General features: G+C 31.7%; 1 protein-coding gene across 1 annotated transcript in view; it reads left to right on the forward strand.

Annotated features, from left to right (window-relative positions):
* Positions 1–9072: 9072 nt before the first annotated feature.
* The window catches only part of LOC148278791 (phospholipid-transporting ATPase IF), a 32137-nt gene continuing 17238 nt past the window's right edge, over positions 9073–23971 (forward strand). The window contains exons 1-2 of the mRNA XM_088230887.1: positions 9073–9110; positions 23655–23853. Of these exons, the coding sequence (XP_088087013.1) occupies positions 9108–9110; positions 23655–23853 (202 nt within the window). The 5' untranslated portion in view covers positions 9073–9107. The remainder of the gene's footprint in view (positions 9111–23654; positions 23854–23971) is intronic.

Genomic DNA, 23971 nt, shown 5'->3' on the forward strand with positions numbered 1-23971 from the left:
AAAGATAAATGTCAGAAAACGACAAAACAGATCTGTCCGTAGTTGTTACCAACCTTTATCAAGTAAAATTCTATAACCAGAGAAAAAAATAGTGGTAGATCCACGGAAATAATCTACGCGGGAAAAATAAAAATATTGTTTTTTTTTGTCCTCTAGATTATTATTTAGATTTATAAATATATGAATTTTTTATAGGGTTATTCATTTTCCCCTACCAATAAATTGGTATATTTTTTATGGAATCTACCTACTCTGGAATTCTTTCCCTCCCAGAAAAATGTTGCCCATTTTTTTTTGGCCAGGATTTATTTCCCTAACATTTCTTTGATTTCTCACCTAAAAACATTTTCATTCATAAAAAATCTGTAGAATTAAGCAATCGGTAGAACAGGCAATTCGGGAAACGAATCGTTAGAAAATCATTTTATAAGTATCTATATTTTTTTTCGTCTTTGCTTTAATTTTATTAAGTTATATTTTATTTTTTTGGTACCTGTATTTATTATGAGAAATTGTATTTACCATTGTAAGAATGGACTGCATAAGTCCGTCAATAAATAAATAAGTAATAAATAAAACATAAAAAAATAAATAAATCAATAAATAAATAATAAGTAAATAATAAATAAATAAATAACATAATAAAAAAACTTTAATCTATAGTGAATTATTTAATCCAAATGTAGGTGCTTTTACAACCATTTTTTCGAAGTGGGTTTTAAAAAAAAAAAAACTATAATTAATAGTTGACGGTCATGTTTTGCGATAATTATAATTACTTATGAAGTACATTTGGACTCATCAAAACTAATTTGTAAGGTATGCCAGTATCTTTTGATAGTGAATGAATAATTAATAGCGAGTGATGATGATGACTGATATATATCTTATCATTTTTAAACAAAAGAAATATCTTTATTTATAATAAAAATGAAGCAGATTCTTTCTTATTACTAATCATATTTTTTATAAAAAGGAAACTTAGTTTTTAATCACTTTGTTACTTAAAAAGTGGTTGCAGACAAAGTTGTTTTATTTGTGTTTTTAAAATATATAATTAACAAGGGCATATTCAGGATGTTGACGGTGTATCAGACTCCCCCCTCCCCTCTCCTCCCTCCCCTCTCCACCCTCACCTCTCCACGCTTCACCCTTGCAGAAGTACGCAACTATTTGTTTTTTTCGATATTTTATTTTTGTAAATTTTATTCGTTCTAAAAAAATATTTTAATGTGCCAATATGTCTTCTTGCTCATACTGATCATCGTGGTTTCGGATGTGACAGGGTTTAAAGAACACCCTGTATAGGTATTTGTACGAATGTTAGAAGACCGGTAGCTGGGCGGTGTAGAAGAGCCAAATTGACCGCGATGCTGGCATTCTTCTCGGCTCAATATCTGCACAGTACCCATCAATGTTACTACTATTAGAATGTTTATTATTTTATATTTTAATATTTTAATAATTGTTATTATTATATATTTTAATACATTTATTTATATATGCATATATATATACATTTATGTGTGTTGATATACGCATATATTATTATAGATACCAACTACTATAGCTGGAACATGATACAAAAATAATGTCAATGAATGCCTCGACACTGGTTGTGCCCAGTGAGGTGTTCATAAAGAAAAGAAAAAAAAGTTTTCTGTGAAAGAAATGTTTTTTTCTATAAACGTAAAAGGAAAACACAGAAAATTTTATTCTGATACTCTTTTTAAAAAAAAACAAAATAGTTTCAATTTTGAGGTGCGGAAAACGGAACAACGAAACGTCGAAATTGTCGATTTGAGTTTGGTATAATCAGTCCGACGTGCAGTTGTCTTTTTCGTACAGTATCTGGGATGATCTGCGAGAGAGTAAAAATAATGTTCAAGTCCAATTCATCAAAATTCCCTGCCATCGCAAGAGAAACTAAGACCGTTAACTGTGTGGTCAAACATTTCAATAAATGTTAGTAAATATTTGTACGTAACAATAACCTGACTTTTCTGTCTCTACCGGTTTCGTCTGGACACTAATGAATTACACTAACATCCGTTTGCACAAAATATAAAACCAATGTTACAAAAAAACCAACGTTTAAAAGGTTACATAATATAGGAATCCAAGGGCAGTTATATAAATGGTTAAACAGCTATGTAAGTGGAAGATTTCAGAAGGTGAAAGTGAGTAGTGACTTAAGCGAACCTGCTCAGCTCTCATTTGGTGTTCCACAAGGGAGCACTTTGGGACTACTGCTGTTCTTGATATATATTAACGAACTTTGTAACAAGCCATCACTTGGACAAATCATTTCATTTGCAGATGATACAGCTATAATTTATAGCGCATCAACTTGGTCTGAAACTCATAAAAAAGCAAGTAATGGCTTAAGTAATATTAAAAAATGGCTAGACGAAAACCTGTTGACTTTAAATTCGGATAAAACAAAGTTCATACGTTTTAGTGCAACTTCCGCCGGGCAACCTAATTAAATTCACGAACTTCAACTACATAATTGTTCAGTGATGGTAAATTGCAATTGCAAAAAACTGAGTTGTGTTCAAAGTATAAAATATCTTGGAATAATTATAGACCAGTATTTGAGATGGGATGAACAAATTGTAACTATAACTGCAAAAATTAAGCGCTTAATACATTTTTCATCCCACTTAGAAATATACTTAAAGTCCCGGACTTGAAACACCTATACCATGCACTGGCAAATACTGTGTTGACTTACGGTCTAATTGGTTGGGGAGCTTGCACAAAAACCGCCCTTGAACCTGTAGCAATTGCACAGAAGTCTTTAATCCGAGTCATTTTTAAAAAAAACATTTCGTTATACAAGTGACTTGCTCTTCAAAGAATTCAGAGTACTGAATATTATTCAACAGTATATATTGAGAACGGTAGTGGTTACTCACATAAATAGAGACATTTACCCAAGCGTCAACTACAACCATAATACAAGATACTCTAATAGGGATCTGATACTAAGTGAAGGGGTCAACACTGTTCTGACATCGAGACAACACTATTACGTAGGCAAAAAGGTCCATAACCTTTTGCCTCAATCGTGGAAAGACGGGAGTGTTGTCAAGTTACGGAAGGTGTTGACCTCGCTCTTTCATGACATTGGTCGTAGGGAGTCAGAAAAGTTGATGCATGCCACGGATTGGAGAATCTTACTGGATGTCAAAAATAAAATATAAAAAATAAGGAATAATTAAAAAATATATATATTTATAGATGACAACCATGAAGTTTCGCATAAATAAATTGTCTATGTTTTTATGAATGTATGTATGTGTATGCGTATGGGTGTATGTACGTGTGTGTGTATGTATATATATATATATATGTGTGTGTATATATGTGTATGTCTGTATGTATATGAATATAAGTTTATATTTTGTTTGTTTGTGCTCTATATAAATTTGTTAATTATTGTAATATATTAAAATGTAATTGCCTAGCTTGGAACGGGGTATGTCCCCTTGTTAGCTGGGCAAAGTGAACATGGAATTGTATTTTGACAAAGAGTGTGAATAAAATAAATAAATGTCAATGTCCATCACTACCAGAAGTCAAACTAGAGGATGCGTCATGGGGTCTACCACAAACTCTGAATTCGGGCAAATAAATTTCAGGTTTCTGGGCCCCAAAATATTCAATATATTACTCAAACATTGCAAATCCATGACCCGGATTCAATTTAATAAGTTAGGTCGAGAAAAACCGCAAAATTCACTCAAAAACATTTTTAAGCAATAAATGGTATAAATGAATATCGTATAACTGTATAGTAAATTAACTAGTTAATTAATTTTGCATAAAAATGTCTGCCTTAAAACAGGTTGTACCTAGTTAGGCAGACTTGACATGATCCATAGAAACCTATTACCTATGTAGTAAAGTAATTGTAATTTTTGTTAATAAACCATGATTATTGTTATTATTATTATTATTATTAATGTGCTGATAGAACACGTGCTATTAGAAGCTAACACCAACGTGCATTTGTTGTAATAAAAAACCTTTAATCTTGCAGAAACTTGCTATACTTGTTATTCCTTCTTTATTTTTTATTTTTTCTCTGCTGCCATTGGCATGTTTTTATACTTTTAAACTATTTTTAATTACTTATATTATATATGTTAATAAAATCAATATATTGCTGCTCTTACTATAATGTGTCATTAATTTTGAAGATGTTTTTTAAATTGACCTAAATTTAAATTTACTGTCTTATATTTCACTTAAAGATTCTTCTCATTGTTTCTTTGAATCCCTTAAAATAAATATGCGTTTTATGTTTTTCCTTTTTTAAAAAAAAATGTTATTACTATTTTATTTTATTTTTACATCTGAGCACGTTTTTCATTCTTTATTTCCATTCTTAATTCTTAATTACTCTTACAAATTTTCTTCATTTTTAATATTATTTCCATTTGTAAATACTCACTACAAACTACAAACCTTAAAATATATTTTTTTCACTTAAATTTTAATTTTTAAACAACTTTCATTTATGTTTCCTTGTTCCTTCTCTTTTTTATACTTTCATAATTAACCTTACATTTAATTGCTTCTTAATATGGAAACTTCACTGGTCCATTAGAATTAAGTCCAATTGTGTAAAATATTAAACTTTGTAACTGTACTGTATGTTTCCTGAATAAAAGAAAATAAAAAAAAATATTAAAAAAAAAAAGAAACAATAGTTTAAAAAAAACTCCCCTCTCCTATTTTGGTGTTAGGGCGGACGCTGCAGCCTCTTAAAACGATCTGTTTGAGGATGCGGCGCGGCGTGGCGGTGGACCTGTCATGGACACGTGCTGCGGATGCCTCAGGATAGCATCCGCAACACCAATGACCTGTTTGGCCAGATAAATGGCATGTTTCGATTAAGTGTTCCGCTATAGCAGGATGCATTATTTTAATCTCTGTCGAAGTAGATTAAATTTAGTACTATTGATTTACGAAGATTTGAATTTACACAAAACAGTATTATTTAAATGATTTAAATTACGTCATTTTATTTTCTAAAAGGTATAGTGGTCATGACAGTGACTGAAATAATATAATAAGCCTCCAAGGTCTGCAAGTGACCTTAATTTTCGATAAGAATCGTTCATTTAAAGCAGAGGTCCCCAAACTTTTTTGTCTCGTAGATTCCTTGCCGATTTTTTCTGTTTTGTGTAGACCCCCGCTGTCATAATTTTTTTTTTTTAATTTATCAACTTTAAATATATTTTTGAAACTGGCGCAGAACTACCTATTTATTTTTATTTTTCGGTTTACTGTAAGGCGGAAAATTTTAAAATGAATAAAATATATTATTAACATTTAAAGCATTAACTTTGTGGTCAAACATTTTAATAAATGTTATTAAATATTTGTATAAAACCACTTACCGATTTTTCTATGTCTACCGGTTTCGAGACGTACCCGTCTCTTCGTCAGGACACCAATTAAACCAACATGCAAAACCTACTATACACCTTCACCATAGTTGTTGCACAAAAATATAAAACCAACACACATGCATTTTAATAAGCACATGTACTGATTAGGACAAACTGATTAAATTATGAAAATAATGAGAAATAGTTGAAAAAATGTAGAGGGGTTGGAGGGAGGGGATGAGCTTAGTAGGTTTAGGGTGACCATTACAGTGGAACATCGTATTAGGGGCTATATTAAAAGGTTGTTTGATTATTGATCAATAGAACATTTTTTTAAAAAGCTTTCCTAATGTGAAATATTTCCATATTATTTACTTTTAAACCCTTTATTATTTGTATGTAAGATTTGAACTCCTGTATTTTTATTAGAGTTTTTATATTTTTGTGCAACAACTAAGGTGAATAAAATATGTTCAGTTATATAGTTACACATTTAATAATTCTAACGGTATAAAATGAGACGAATGCACTAAAAAATCAACACTTTTGCCGATACTCGTAGACCCCTATTTACATCTCATGGACCCCCATTTTTTTCACTGCACAGGTCGCGGTAGACCCCTAGGGGTCGATATAGACCCCTTTGGGAATGGCTGATTTAAAGCAATGCGTTTTTACGCATTACTGATTATATCCGTACCGTACCAATGGACATGAAATCGATAATAGATCACAAATTAATAGTCTCTGGAAAATGGGCACAGGAAACATTTCAGTGCAATGAACGTATTTTTGATTAGAGATAAAGTTTAAGGTTTTCCCCGCTGGCGTCGAATGGGGCACTCTGAAAATATCTGGAAATAAATGGTAAGTTAGTTTTGCGTTTTTTCCATAGTAACAAAGGTTTTACGTCACTTAACTAAAAAATGACGCGCAGCGGCGATAATAAATTCCCCATTCGTTTTTTTTACGTTATGATTTAAAACATATTAATTTGTAAGTAAAAATTCTTGATGGACGTTCATTTTAATTTATTATAGAAATAAAAGACGAGTGATACTTTAATCCACAAATTTGGAATATCCAGTGACCGGTTTCATCGCTTTCGCGACATCTTCGAGACTGGTATCTTTCAATGTGTTTATACACAACAAAGGTAAAGATAGAGAATTCAAAATTATATGAGAGTAAATTAAATTAAATTATTTTTGTCTTACGGATCTTTAACAAAGTGTTTCAGGTTAACTAATGAGTTGATATAATGAGTTTATATAATTATTTCTAATGAGTTTAAGTAGTGTATATATGTTATTTTTTAATAGATATACAATACTTAAACTCATTAGAAATATCATTATATCAACTCATTTGATATCCCAAAACACTTTGTAAATGATCTTTAAGACAAAAATATTTTAATTTAATTTACTTTCATATGGTTTTGAATTCTCTATCCTTACCTCTGTTTTGTATAAATACATTGAATTTCTTAATAAAGAGAGCAGTCTCGACAATGTCGCGAAAGCGATGAAACCGGTCACTGGATATTCCAAATTTGTGGATTAAAGTATCACTCGTCTTTTATTTCTATAATAAATTACAATGATTTGCCCAAATAGTTATATTTCAACGTTGTTTTCTTGTATTCGTAAAAAAAACGTGTTTGAAAATGGGAAACAAGTAGTGGCAGAGCAAGATTCGAACCTCGGACCTCGTGGGCCCGTATTCCAATGGGGAATTCACATGTATGGTCAATGGATTATATTGTTCCAAAAATATTTAATATGTTGCCACTTGACATGAAAACATGTCATAATAAAAATTAAATTATGTTTTTATTACTAAGTGGTTAGTAGACAGAACGTTCCTATATTGATTTATTATTTATGTAAAACATTTTTTTATCTCTCATTGAATAAATTTTTGTTATTTTCTTAGGTGAACCTTTTCTTTTATTAAGTTCTTATTTTATTTACATTTTTTAGATCTTAATTTAATAGGTACATTTAATTTTCTTATTATTTTTATTTTGTCTGTAGAATTATATGAATTGAAAATTTCGAATTACTTTATTTTATTTTTTATCTTGTTTTGATTACATTTATGAGCACACACTATTTATGTATGTGTTTATTTTTTTTCCTATATTTAAAATATATTCAAGTAAATTGCTATTCTTTAATTTTAATTGTATTATTTTACTCTATTTTCTTACTTTAATTTTATTTTTTTTATTTAAACTATTTTTATCTGGTTTTGCTGTTTTGTTAATTATTTTATACGTATACAGTATTATTTCTGTACTTTTTTATTTGATTATTAATGAAAAATAATGTCTGAGCATCCGATGACAAACTATTAATGAATAGTTTATCGGGACAAAATATATTTTAATACTTTGTTTTCCTTATAATGTACTAATATTGTAATAATGTGTATATTAAATTGAATTAATACTCTAGGAAAAAAAAAGGTAAAATTAAGTTCACTGTATGAAAATTATTATTTACATACATTTTTTTCTAAACATTGTCAATTACAAGATACCGATAAAGATACTTAAAATTTTAATGTAAATAAACACATTTTCGTACATAAATATAGATTTTACTTTTTTATTTTTATTTACCGTTTTGATGTGTACCGATAAAGATAGCGTTCATCATGATCCGGAGTCCGCGAAGCTATCTACGGGACCATAACTCATATCAATATGAATGTTATACTGCATTAAAAATATTATTTTTTATTTTAATTTCCACGCGATTGATCGATTTCGGTAATTAAATATAGTACAAATATTTTTAATGTTTCGATATAAATATTACAAAAAAATGTGTATATAAAAAATGTAAAAAAACTTTTTGATAAAATAAAATAAAAATAGTTAATTCCAGATATTAGACACGTATATTGAATACTTTTTTTAGCCCTATAATGTAACATAATAATGAATTATAAATTGAAGATAAATTAATTAGTTGTTCTTAATACATTACTCTACACCGTTTGATTCAAATCATGACTGGATTTTAACGATAACTTTATTTTGACATTTTTAAGAACAAACTATTGTTAAAAAATAACATGTTTTAAATTAGTATGTGTGAAAATATCGTTCTTCAAATATTTTTTTTTTTTTTTTTAAATATCGGTATTAATAATAATAATCTTTATTTTGCATTTTAAGAAAAAGTCACACTTAACACAAAATAATATAATGTGCAATGCACATTTTTTTTCATATATCTATTATCCCTAATAGTACTCGTAGAGTACAATGAACTATGTATATTTTCCAATATTATTTTTTTGTTACATCTATCTATGTAGGTAAACCCGTACCAAGATAGATGCTAATTGTATGTGTATGGTGTGGTATCATACCCGCAGGCAGCCCAGCAAGAAGTGACAGCAAAATGCATTCTAGTTTTTCCTTTAATGTATATTTCTTTCTATGCAAAAAAATACATTGCTAACAACGCTCCATTTCCTGCGTTCGATCCTCTATTTGTTCTTGCGCGCGCCTATTTTCGGATTGATGAATGTTTAAATTAAAATAATATATTCGTAATCCTTTATCTTCGAATAAAACGCGTTTATCGCAAAACAGATAAGGTCGAAAAGATTATGTTCTATTGGCGTTATTATGACTACAGGTAAAAATTAGTTTGGACGAATCGACACCACATAGCTCCCGCCATGGTGAGTTAGTTTCTCATTTTTATATAAAAAATATTTACCGAACACTCGCTTAATTAATTTATTTTTCAAACAAACCGTAAACGCAAATCAGGGTTATGCATTAGTATTTTTCTAACAAATGCCATAAAAAATACCCGAGCCAGCTGTTCGTTCTATTCTGATATGTTATTTTACATTTTACGACTATCAATAATGATTGTTGTTAATTAGATCAACAAAACTAAGCCTTCCTTAAAAGAAGAATTCAACCGAGTACATGTAACTTTTAGTTCAACGTTTCAAAATGAGTTTATTACATGTCAAGAGAAATATTATATCATTTAAAAAGTCTATAAGCTTTTGGTAAGCTTTTTGTCCCATGTTCATACACATTTTAAGTACCTAGCCGAATCAATTACGTAATTAACTGCCACTATTTGAAAAAAAAAAATTTACTGTAGGTAAATTTATATCCACACCCATGTACACTATTCGTTTTAATTTAATGACGTGGTATTATATCATCTTATGTATGTATCTGCCGTTTTCCCTTTCAAATTATTAGCACGATGCCACTTATTTTATAGTAGTTTTTTAACAAGTCAAAATTTTCCACCAAAAATATTTAAGAATATGTCTAGGGAGATTAAAATGTCCATGCAATATATAACTTTGACAACGATTTCAAATACTTGTGCGAATTTTTTTAAAATAACATTTTTTTTTCATTATATTCTAGATATGATCTAGAGTTTTTCGGTTTCTGTCTACTACGATTTGAACGAGCACTAAAAACATAGTTCAGATCTTTTCTTTTTAAGCCTTGTTCTCTCCACGGCCTCTTCCAAACGTCTCCATTTCTTCCTTTCACCACTTTTATCATCCATGTTTTACTGGGTGTCGAAGCAATGTCATCGACCCATCTATTTTGCGTCTTTCCAACACCTCTTTTGTTTGCCAATGGTCTCCACTTGATTATTCTGGGTATCCCCTGCCATCATTTTGCCTCACCGAGTGTCCTGCCTACTGCCGTTTTAATTTTGCTGGATATCTACGACTCCGGTTCGGCGCCTTATTTTTTCATTTCGTCTGTATCTTTGACATACACCGAGCATCTGTCTTTCCATGGGATCATTGCGTGCATTTTAGTTTCTGACTGCTTTTCTGTGTCACAGACATGGGTTCTAGTCAATGTGTCGTCACCGGCAATATACACGATTCATAGACTTGTCTTTTTAAGCGTACTGGGACTTGTTTATTTTCAAAAATATAATTGAGCTTACTGAAAGCAGCCCAACTTAGCCCTATTCTTTTTGGTAACTCAGCTATCTTTACCAAGTTTGACTTTGTGTCCTAGATATAAGAGTATGTATTCAATAACCATTTAGACTTTATTATTGTTAGTGAAAATGTTTTTCCTTGTTGGACTCATAATCTTTATTATCTTGTCTTAATTTCGTTGAATGTTTTGTCAAACCTCGGTTTTTTCTGTTATATTTACAATTTCATATGTACATAGCAGGAGCAAATCGTCTTAATAAGCGATTATGCGCAGCTTACCATTATTTCCAGTTAATTTCTTATAAATCAAATTAAAGTTTAATAAAAATATAATAAAAACGAGCCCAGCGCCAGCAGTGAGCCAAGAAACTAGCCGATTATTCCAGATTATTTCTTTATACACATAAGTATACTATATTTTGAACATCTTAAACCCAGTCGAGGTTTTTTTCTCCTAGAGTAAGTTTGCCGATTACATCTATTATTCAAAGCTTCTTGATTTGGAAAACAGTATTTCGAGTATTATTTCTTAAGGTCTATTATAGAAAATACAAGTGAAAGAATTTATATTCAACTATACCGTCATGGTGAAGGTATGACGTTCTTAGCTTCCCATCATGATCGCGGTCCAGGGCTCCGATTACAATGGAATGCTAACAGAGTTATCTTCGACTGTCTATAAAGAAACATAGATATTTGTGTACGAAAATTAGTATATTTGCAAGTATCTTCGTCGGTAACCTATAATTAAACATGTTTAGAATAAAGAATTGTGTGCATATTCTGCTTTTCCTATAGAAAACTTAATTTTACTTAGTAGATAAAATTGAAGATAAAAGTTAACTTCCCATTGTAATCGGGGCCCAGAGTTCTGGTTCTATTGGCAATGAAATATAACAATAATACATATTAACATATTACAACAGAAATGAAGAACATTTTAGAGAAGGTAATATAGAAGTCTAGGCATCTACAGGGCTTATGACTTGTCATTGGCTGGTTTATGTGGCCACTTTACACACTGTGTAACATTCACCATTCTGCCCATATTTGAACATCTATATTCCTTAAATTTTTTCATCTGATGATGTTTGTAAAGTTAAAGAGCTGAAACCTTTTTTTTTACGGGTGAGATTCACCTTATTAAATTATTAACCTTTTTTAATTTAAAAATAAATAAATGTACCGTAACGTAGCCCGCAGACAAGCCTCAGCTTTGCGGGAACAAAAATACAATTATGTATGTTATTTTATTTGTAAAAAAAAATAAAAAACTAAGTACATACTAGGCAACGCCTGAATTTTTATTTTATTTTTAATTTCTATACTTCTTCATGGACCAGGTGGATTTATCAACATTCGATTTTGGGATTTGTAAAGTGGACACTTAAACCAGCCAATGACAGGTCATAAGCCCTGTAGATGCCTCATCATCATCATTCCCTTTCCGCACCCAATAGTTCATAGGGCACTGCATTGGTACACCAATCGCAGCGTATCTTGATAATTTTTGTTACATGAAGATAACATGATCAGTCTTACGCTTCAGGTACCAGTCCAGGGACTATGAAATATTCTAGTGTAAAAACACCATTTTAAATAAATATTTCGTATCATCTGTAAATGCCTAGACTTCTATATTACCTTCCCTAAAATTTTCTTCATTTCTGTTGTAATATGTTAAATATTAACAGCTCTCGGGGAGTTGAATCCAGTCATCGTTAATAATAAATATGTTAAAATACCATTGAGTGAGTCATAGATAATTGGTTTGAGTTATCCATTAGGATATTTACAAATTGTTACAAATAATTGTAAAGCGTCGAATATCGCGCAGTTTCCTGGTAGGAAAACTAAGTATTTTATCTTATCTCTAAATTGAAATTCCAATAATGATATAACAAAAAACACCCGCAAGAATAATTAATGCCTGCTTGTGTTTCGGGAAATCCTACATAAAAAATAAATTGATCTATAACTTGCTAATATTTCATGTCAATAATAAAACTAAATATATCACGATATCTCTAGTTAATTTTGATGTAGCACGTGGATTAATTCGCCATACCATATCTTATATCTTCTGAAAACCTGAAATGAAATAACTGAAGTCGAAATAGCCCTCAGATTTTGTCTGTCAGATCTATTTTTTGAGATATGCTACTTTTTTTATTTATTTCCAACTTGTTTATGTTACACGTTAGAACTATTACAATTGCCAGATTGAAAAAAAACAAATTACAAAATTTAAATTACAAAATTTATATACATTGGTCACTTATCACTTTAAAATTTCCTTTAAAACAAAGCAATCTAGGGAGGAAATCCAGCCAGTCTGCAAGCATTTGGACATAATCAAACATTGTTGAATTACTACCTGGTAAAAGAAGAAGTATAGAATTTGGAAAGTTGTTTTCAGGCGTTGCCTAGTATGTGATTTGGTTCAGCCGGATGAATCTCACCCACGTGATAAAGGTTTCGGTTCTTTTACTTCACAAAAGTCAACAGATGGAAGAGTTGAGGAAATGTAGATGTTCAAACATGGGCAGAATGGTGAATGTTACACAGTGTGTAAAGTGGCCACTTAAACCAGCCAATGACAGGTCATAAGCCCTGTAAATGCCTAGACTTCCATATTTCATTCTCAAAAATGTTTTCCCTCTCTGTGGAAATATTTTTTTACTATGAACAACTCCCTAGGGAGGAAATCCAGCCAGTCTGCAAGCATTTGGACATAATCAAGCATTGTTATTAAAAATCTATCATCGATTATTGAATTTTAACACCGTTTCCTTATTAACGAAGATAAATTCATATGTTTGTTTGTTGGAAATTTTAGAAGGTCGCATGCTTATCTTTTTTTACCTACTTGTCATACTATGAGTGAACGGATTTGGTATCAAGAAAATAAGTACTAGGTACCTACCTATTATTTATTTATTTATTATATACATACGGCCTAAGCCAATTACAACAGTTACATGAAGAAACATAAATGCAAGAAAACTGAACAAAAAGAACATAAAACTATTTGGCAAAGACAAACAAGGGCAAAACAATAATTGTATACAATATATTCAAAAAAACGAAAGACCAAAAACTTTGAGCTAAACCATGCCAATCCAACTTCATCCCACACTGTTTAGTCGCGAAGAGATCTACGAAAAGCCGGAAGATCTATCCCAAAAAATTCCAAGTCGTGTGATGAATTGACTTATCTACACATTCTGGACATTGGGGCATAAAAACCAAAGTTGCTCTTAGAAGATTTTATAAATAGCAGATTTTGACTTCTGGTGACACGGTTGGGAACATGAAAGAAAATTGATTGCAACAGAGATGGGACATCACTTAAAGCATTAAGTATTTTGAAAATGCATATAAGGTCCATCTCAGTTCTACGTCTCTCCAATGAAGACAGATTAAGAGATTGCTCTATTTCAAAATAAGGTCATGTGAAAAGTCGGAATAATCGACGTGCGTGCATGAGAAGATGTATGAATGTGAAGGAAGCAAAGGAAGTGTGCCAGGACAGAGTGGTGTGGCGTTCTATCCTCTCTGCCTACCCCTCTGGGGAAATGGCGTGATGGTTAGTTAGTTAGTTAGTTAGAATAATTACCCCTTTGTAATCCGAGCAACCATGCCACTTTTCTTAGAAAACGGTGTTGGACAGACTCGATACGGTCAATCTGAGTCCTGTAGAATGGAGAACAAATGGGAGAAGCGTATTCTAGATGGGGTCGAACTAGTGAGCTATTTGAACAAAATGGCCCCCACTGAGATATTTATACTCAAAAATATTTTGTTTTTTAAAAACACACCATCAATTATAAAACTTCTACCCGCACCTGATGGTTGATAGGGCACTGCATTGTTAAATCAAATGCAATCACCTGTTACATTAAAGTAGGGTGATCAGTTTTAGACTTCAGGGCCGCGATTATGAACGGCTATCTTTATCGGTATATACTTTGACAAATTTACTTTGCTTTTTGCCAAAGCAAACTATCATATTGCAATTTAGCTTGGGGAGCTTGCTCTCGTTCAATCCTTGAACCAGTAAAAATAGCACAAAAATGGATCATGAAGATCATTCTCAAAAAGCCTTTAAGGTATTTAACGGAAGATCTATTCGCTGAGTTAAAGATATTGGATGTAAGACAATTGTTTGTAAGGTGCCTACTACTTAAATTTTATGATAAATTAAGTGAGGTCAAAAGAACCCAACAGAATATAAAAACTCGTTCAGCAACACAAATTAACTGTATTGTTCCATTTGTATCAAGCGTCTTTGGTAAAAAGCAATACAATGTAATTGCTCCAAAAATATTTAATGATTTATTGCCAAATATAAAAGACTAAATGTAAAACAAATTTTAAAATAAAAATAACTGCACATATAAATAGTGTAGCGAGAGATTTTTTTGAAAAATATATGTAAACCAATAAACGTAGTACTTTATATAATTGGTACACATATTATTTATATTTTTATGTATTTCATTGCTTTATATTTGTTTTATTATATATTTTACTACATTATTTATGTTTAAGTAACATGTATTCTTGGCACATATATATACTTTATATTTGTATAATAATGATTTTACTAATTAATAATTAATTTCTTACATTTGATTAGCTAGGCATTTATAATTAAGTAGTTTTAGTTTTTCTTTTTTATGGTATTGTTTTATTGGTATAGGACTACTTACGCTCTAAAGGTAGAAAATATCCATCTTAGAACAGGCTGTGCCATGTTAGATGGAGACTATCATAAACAGAGAACACTCTGTTTTTATTTTACATTAATTGGTTTTATATAGATTCCCTGTTATTAAGTATGTGTATTATTTTGTTTGCAATAAATTTATAAATAAAAAATAAATAAAATACTGAGACGGTATAAACGAATATCGATATTCATGCACGAAATAGTGTAAATTTGTATGAAAATTTACAGTATCTTCGTCGGTAACCGGTAATTGAATATGTTCAGAAAAAAAAATGTAAACCAATTATTTTTTTCATTCAGAAAACATAATTTTAATTCCCATCATAATCGAGGACCAGGTGCTAGTATATGGACAATGAAATATCTCAGACCTTATAAACAAATATTTAGTGTCGACCCTCCCAGGAATCGAATCCAGGACCCCAAACATGGTAGGCGATCGCTCCAACCACAACGCTACGAGGCGGACTTTTCTCAACTCAAATTTTGTTTCTGGGATTTTTACCTGAGAGCAACCATCGAGTCTAAAATACTCTGTTTCTGTTTCACACATCATCATCATTCTCTTTCCGCACCTAATGGTGAATCGGGCACAACATTGGTACACCAACTGCAGCGTATTTTGATAATTTTTGTTACATGAAGGTAAGATGATTAATGATCAGCTTCCTCATAGTTTCCTCTTCGTTTTAATTCTCAAAGCACTCACTTAATACCTGTCCACAATTCCTCTTTCTTCTCTAACTCAAATAGTGTCCATGCGGCTCGACTGTGGAATCATCTCCCATCCACCATCAAAGATGTTACTACATTATCTCTGTTTAAATCACGTCTGAAGAAACATCTCCTTCTCTTCCTTAATCTCTCCTCCTTTCCTTTTTCCTCTTTTTTCCTTTTTCCCATGAGTAATAGTTTTGATTTAAGGTAATTTATAAACAAATACGTTTATTTCTATTTTAATATATCTTTAGCTTTTTAATATATTTTTTTCTATTGAATATGTTCTGTAACTTGAATTGTAAAAATTAAACTTTTATTTCATTGGTTGGTTGGAAGAAATTGCCATTTAGCAATAAGCCCGCCAATGTACAAATAAAATTATGTACAAAAAGTTAAATAAAAAAATTCTTCAAATAAATTTATGCAAATTATAAATTAAATATGAAATATTAATAATAATTTTATTAACAACCCCGAAAGACTCATTTAGCCAAGTAGAGAGTAAAGACCAATATTAACAAGATGGCAGTGGGCACTGCTTTAATGAGAGTCACTCTTTATATTAAGATAATAATTAGCTTTTAATGATTCAACATGAAGGAGAAACGTAAATAAAATAGAACAAGGAATTACTTTGGTTATATTTTATTAATCGGGAACATTTGAACCGAGTTAACACATACGTGAAAATACACATAAGTACTTTAGAAAACTATGTAATTGGATGATTTGATACACGTTGTTCCTGGAAGCGAGAAGCGATGGTAAAGTTATTTATTAGTTATTGCATGTCAAATTAAAGTATCCCTGTCGAGTTTTATTCAATTTGATCATTATAATGAAAGGCGAGAGAGACTAACACAAAAAACAAAGCGAGCTTAAAATGATTGTTCGCTGAATAATTGGCGTTATTTTCGGCGACACGTTTTACGCACACTTGTTGTTGCGGAGCGAAGCCCTCCAGGCAGGAGCATTTTTTTTCTTTGCAGTCCATCGTCAGAACGTCCGCCATGACATTGCAATCTTTCTTCTCCTCGCAGCTGTCTCCCGTCTGGATCATCCTAATGCACCTGTCGTTCCTAAAGTAGAACAAGTCGGGACACGCGCACTTTCCTTCGGAGCAAACGGAGTTGACCAGCCCACACTTATTGGCTGCATCACAATCTCCTCCCAGGACACACTTGTCGCCATCTTCCTTGAGTCCCAGGCGACAGGAGCACTTACTTTTGACGCAGATAGCTCCTGGGGTGTGTTGGCAATTTGCCTCGAACCCGCAATGGCTGCCTATCCCGGCTTTTTCGGAAGAATTTGTCGGCGGAGTGGTAGTTTCGATCCGGCTTACTTCGCACGAACTCAGAACCACCGCAGAGAGTAGAAAGATCAACTGAGCGGAGAACATTTTTTATGAAATTATCGAATCGTGGTAGGTAAAAGTATACTTCGAGTACACCGCATGCCACGCTAAAGTAAAGTGAACGCAGAGGGGCAGCGTGAACTTACCGACAAGAAGTATTGTCACCATCAATCTTAATACTGGTAGGTTGTTATAAAATGAGTTTACGATACGAAAAGGGCAAGCTTGACCGGCTAGAACTAGCCAAGATTTAATTGATTATTTGTATTTATATCACTTCTACAATGTATTGGGGAAATATCACTTTTTTATTACATTTTTAAAGTAATAAAAGTCCAGTTAAAAAAACTTTTTTTTTGCTAATTATTAGTAGGTAAGCACCTAGCATAAAAAATATTTTTAAATTTGTAATTTTGAATTCCCGCAAAAACGGTCATTTCATAGGCCACGCCCCCAATACGTCACGATTCATGTTTATTTGTTCCTGTTAAAATTTGTTTAGAAGATTATCACGAATCTTGACGTCACAACAACTAAGGCCAAAAACGTCACGTTTTTCTACGAACGTATTTTTACTGATTTTTATTGTTGCATTTATGCATAAAAACATTTCTCCACAATATCCATATTGATTTGAAAAATACAATTAATTATTCTAAATCCATTTAATATATTTTTATCGGTATTCGTAGTATGTGAAATTTCCCTATTGCGCGCGAAGAGATCGCTTTGTTAGCATGTATTTAGTACGTAAATACGCGTTAAAAATGCGTTTTCTACGCGCGCTTTTGCGTTCAGAATACCAGCCCTGGTCATATTATGTCTCGTCTGAGTTGTGTAGTCAACATGTACCTTTTCATGTTGATTTTAAATTTACAGTACGGCGAAGTTTCTCTAAAATGTGTGAAAAATAATAATAAAAATGAACTACTTTAAATGACGTCACAAGTTCTTCTATATCAACCAACGATAGAATGTTGTGATAGATTTTCGGTTTCCGGGAAGCCAACGCACCAATCAGGACAACTCACCGAAGAGAACTAGTGACGTCACGCGCGGAGTAATTAAAAAATACAAAACTAACAAATCGTGGCGATGATAGTACATACAAAATACAAAAATAAAAAATAACATCTTTCGGCTTAACAATGCTTGAGTATGTCCAAACGTTTGCAGACTGGCTGGATTTCCTCCCTAGGGAGTTTATTCATACCTAAATTTGTTGCAACATAGAGCGAAAACATTTTTGAGAAGATAATATGGAAGACTAGGCATTTACAGGGCTTAGGACCTGTCATTAGCTGGTTTAAGTGGCCAATTTACACACTGTAACATTCACCATTCTGCCAATGTTTAAACATCCATAAAATTGGAAAATTGTTTTCAGGCGTTGCCTAGTAGGTGATTTGGTTCAGCCTGATGACACTCACCCAAATGATAAAGGTTTTAGCTCATTTACTTCACAAAAGTCAACAGATGGAAGGGTTGAGGAAATGTGGATGTTTAAACATTGGCAGAATGGTGAATGTTACACAGCGTGTAAAGTAGCCACTTATTATCTTTTTTTTTAACGCTGAACCTCTTCGAATGGTAGGTAGCATAACTTATCTAAAAAGACAATCACCTCCACTTTTTTTTTAAATTTTATTTTTCAAAAATATTTACAAAATAGTCTTAAATTAAAATCCTGCCGAGTTGCATACATACAACTCGTCAGCAGGTTCTTCTAAATTGCATCGATTATTCACACTTAACCTACATTAACAATAATTTTACTTGAAAATTAAAAAAAAAAAAGATAATGTAATTATATTACATTATCAAAAATTAAAAACTATCAATAATACAAAAAACTTTTTTCTATTTACCATAATTTGAGCAAACGTCTCACTTCTGTATTTAACTCAATATTTTTAATATTGTTTGGTAACATGTTAAATATTTTAGGTATACTGTATTGCAGTGTCCTTTTGCCATATTTGTTGCAATATCTAGGAACAGGTAGCCCTTTTATACTAGTAAACCTAGTGTTGTAATCATGTACCAACTTGTGTTTATACTCGGAGTGCGACGTTTGCTGACAAATTAATTTGTACCAAAATAGAGCCCTAACAGATAATTTATTTACAGATTTATAAAACAATGATATTGAAATATTGTGTCTGGCGGTATACATCTTTATGTAGTAGCAATTTGATCATAGAATTTTGCAAAGTTTGAATAAAATTAATATTAATTTCACTTGATAACCCCCGGGAAGTTATAGCGTATCGTATAATTGATTCAGAGAGAGATAAATAAATAATTCGGCCATATGCTCCCTCAACCTGCGGCCAATTGGTCTATGTTTGATAGAACGGACTGTTTCGAGCGTTCGCCAGTTATTTTTCTCCTCGAAATGACTAAAATGCCCATATGTTCGCTAAGATACTGCACAAATCGATCTGGAAAAGCGATGGTATAACCATATAATTAAGAATGGTCCAGAAGGAGCGTAGAATCATATTTGAAGACATCGGACTATGTCCGAAAATTCCCTCACTTTGCCCCACTTTCACCGCGTGCATTCGTAAAGCCGCCGCGTAATGTTGCTAAATGGGAAAAAATATAATCACAACACAAATGTAAGGTAAAAAAAGCAATTTGTTAATTTCTCTAAAATTTTATTGTGGACGCGGATACATTGACTGGCACAACAGACTAGACAAGTAAAGCGTCATTTAATAAGAGTAATTTAATCAATTAACTTAGAACTTAAAATATAAACAAATTTTATTTTGCATAAAACGGATATTTTTATATCATGTTAAATAATATTTGATGTTTTAAAGATAATGTCGGTCAAATGTCCACCACGGCGTTGTTCAATCGGAGAGGTCCAATTTTCATTAGTTCTTTCATTAGATGAGCTACGTAGGGTAAACAAATTTACTATCCTGGCAACACTAACAAAATTTTCATTTCTTTTTCTTCAACAATCTGACAGATGAAAAAATAATTCAATTTTTAAGTAATTCATTTGCTACTTACACACGCATTTGCTAATTATACATAAAATGTGATCTCATCCTGTTTCTTTAAGATCCCAGCAGTATTTGTACACTTTAAAACGACACAACACGGCATAGTTAAATTCGAATCGGGAGTTGCGTACTGAGCGACGTCAACAAAGAAACCAATGGGTCAAAACGTAAAACTACTATTTTAAGAGTAGTTTAGTCGCCTTCTGTTCGATGCGCTTATGTGGTTTCTAGACTATTTTAAATTCTATGGGTATAACCTTTCACCGGCAAGTAATGTTCTTATCTTAATCAATATTTGTTTTAAATAGCTATTTTAATGTCAAAAAACGTCTTAATATGGTACAATAAAATTCGTGAGTTATTATGAATGAATAAATGATGTACACATAAGTACAATATGCATGTTGTATACGTTAGTATAAATAAATTTAATTTGAAATATTTTAATATTTTTTCAACAATAACCAATGAACTAAAGATTAATTTTTGGTTCATTGGTTATTGTTGTAATGTCATCAGCACCTATTTTCTATGTACAGTGAGAATGTTAAAGCAATGTAGATAGTAAGTATGATTGTAAATAATAGATTGATTTTTCTACTGACATTTCTTTGTGGAACTGCATTTTAATTATAGTAATAAAAATACGAATATAATTTTATACCACTTTATAGCACACGCTTTTTCCCTATACATTTTTTCGCATATTGTTATCCTTTTCGTACGAGATAGTTACGTATAAACAACGCCTCCAACATATGGTATAGGTTTGCACATTCGGCCGCATTCCAATGCGATGCCCTTCAGCCACCCACGCTGACCTCAGGCCCCGCGAGACCCCTAAATTTCTCATCCCCCCCCTCGATTTTGGCCTTTATAAGGCGGATTTCTAGCCCCAGAAGTCAGAGTATTCCGGGTCGTCCTCTAACCTTTCTGCTTACCTAACTTCTTGGTACTTTTTGGTTAGGACACCCACTCGGGGCTCTCCTAGCGAACCAGCTTGCTTTCCTTTTCTGGAAATCTTTGGTGCTAGGATACGCCCTGGCTCTCATCCCGTAAAGTCATTTTATACTGTCAACCCTTGCTGACCTAGTTGCTTGCCTTGTTTGGCACCTCCGGGTTCTTTGGTCAGACATATAATTTGATTAATCAAGATCCTAGTAATTGATCCCGAGTACCTACTCAGTGAAGTACGAATGCTGGCTGTTCGGCCCTTTGGCTAACTTCTGAATACGGTGCGAGACATCATATTACTAGGAAGAGCTAGTTCGGTTGTCCGAGGCACACGTGTTTTGGCCATCCGGAACCCGAGATCACCCCCTGTTGTGAATAACAATTCCGCTGCCTCTCAATCTGTAAAATCAGTGCTTGTCAACCCGTGTAACCAACGATATTGTATTAAGTTAATTTCCTAGTGCTTGTACTGTATGTAAAGTATGAACTGAATCAATATTTTTTTTTGAAATATAATCAGACGTGTTATAACTTTTATTTATAAATGTTTACCAGTAACCGAGTGTGTAAATAATGTTTCAGGGGTCTCAAACTAATTACATTGATTGTCTTTTTTAAAAAAGAATGTATTTATCTAAATAAGGGTGTACGGTGTACATATAAAACAAGGTATTTTGCATTAGCCAGAAATATTGCCATTTTTATCTCTTTATACTTGGGAAGTGATATATTCCAGGGACGCGATTATATTACAATAGAGATAAAGAACATTTTAGAGAAGGTAATCAAACCTTTATTTATGCGAGTGAGATTCATCTTATTGAATTATTTCACCTACATACTAGGCAACGACTAAAATTTTTTTATATTTTTAATTTCTATACTTCTTCATGGACCAGGTGGATTATCAACAATATTTTGAGTTTGTCCAAATTTTTGTAGACAAGGACTGGATTTAACTCCCTGGGAAGCTGTGAATATTAACATATTACAACCGAGATTTTAGTGTCAAAACACCCTTTTAAATAAATATTTCACATCAATGATGTCAGGAATCGAAACCGAGACGTCTTGCATGGTTGGCAAACGACACCGTTACACTACGAGGCCGACCGTAACCGATATACTACAATGAAAACGAGAACCTTTTTGTTGAGTGACATCAGTAGGCGCTACTCAAGGGCGTTACGAAATTGAACGATTGCCCGAACGAGCTTCAAAATTATTCCGAAATATCCCGAATGGAAAACGTATTTTTTTAGATTTTTTTTTGGATAATTCATATATAAGATAAGGGTACATTGGAACTTAAATTCTAAAAACAGTCAAGAATCATTATCCACGGCTTTGTATGCTATTAATCAAGTGTGCACATTAAAATAACCCAGTAATATAATAAAATTAATTTAAAAGTTAAAAAATGTTAGTCATTCAGAAACTGCAAATAAAAAATGTAAAAATAATAAATAATAATAGAAAAGTGTAAATAATAATAATAATAAATAAAAATAAAATATATATAATAAATAAGTACGTTTATAAATTTAAAATTTAAATAAGAAAAAAAAACAACTTATGTAATAATTGCTTTCCTTCCATACTCTTTACTTTTATTTGCTTTTTATATATATTGATAATTTTTATGTTTTTCTTATTATGTATTTTTGTATAATTTAATTTAGTACGTACTATTATTTGGCATATGATTTATTGCTCCTATTCCTTACATTTCTTACTATAATTGAGTGAATTTCTAGAAAACATAACTCAATTATCATTTCAATTATGCTTTTATATATATATATATATATATATATATTCTTTTTCTGTTGATTTAAATGATGCTCTTATTTTGTATTTTTAAAATATTTTTTTTAATACTACTATATTTTACTATTATTTTGTTGATTTTAATGATACCACTATTTTGTATATTTGATTATGTGTGATTCTTAATTTGTATAATTTATATATTAAACATTATTTCTGATTATCTTTTTTGCATTGTATTCTTTGGAATTTGATTATTTATTACATTTACCTTTTTTTCTAGATTGTGATTCTATGTCATTATAATTTGATCTAATTAATTTTACTATGTATTTTAATTGTTAGTTATTGTGGCTTGACACGGGCATAGCCTAAAAAGCCTTAATAAGTTCATAAATATTTAATTTTGTAATTTTGAATGAATAAATAAATAAATAATATTGGAGAAGGTACAAAAAATAAACATGAATATACTATTTTAATGACATACTCATTTAATTATACAGGCGTATTATCAACGCCTAAAAGTAATATTTTATACGAGTATTCAGTATACGAAAGATGAAAAATGTCTGCCTGATCGGAGAGAACGGTATTGTAATGACATGCTCTATAAAAAAAATTTTTCAAGTGGTACTAAATCGTCACGAATAGATAATGCGTCGTGTTTCCGAATATGCTGACGGGCTCACTTTCCTTTCGAAATCGTTGTTTTATTTTGTGTCCAGGGAAACCGCGTCTCCGACGCGACCGCAACTCGGACAGTGACTGTGGGGGAGGTCTCCGAGTCGGACAGGAAGAAGAACAACACCATCAAGACCTCCAAGTACACCATCCTCACCTTTATACCCAAGAACCTGATGGAACAGTTCCGGCGGATAGCAAACTTCTATTTCCTCATAGTCACCGTCATAGCTGTCCTTATAGGTAATGCACATTTTGTCATATTTTACTTACTTGAAATATTCATCTTACAAAATTTATTACTGCGGGTGACAAAAAAAATGTCTTTTAGTATCCAATGAGAAAGTTCAGTGGTTTTTTT

The sequence above is a fragment of the Micrasema longulum genome, unplaced genomic scaffold (assembly GCF_059751315.1).
Source record: "Micrasema longulum isolate JH-2025_06_02 unplaced genomic scaffold, ASM5975131v1 h1tg000824l, whole genome shotgun sequence".
Classification (NCBI taxonomy): domain Eukaryota; kingdom Metazoa; phylum Arthropoda; class Insecta; order Trichoptera; family Brachycentridae; genus Micrasema; species Micrasema longulum.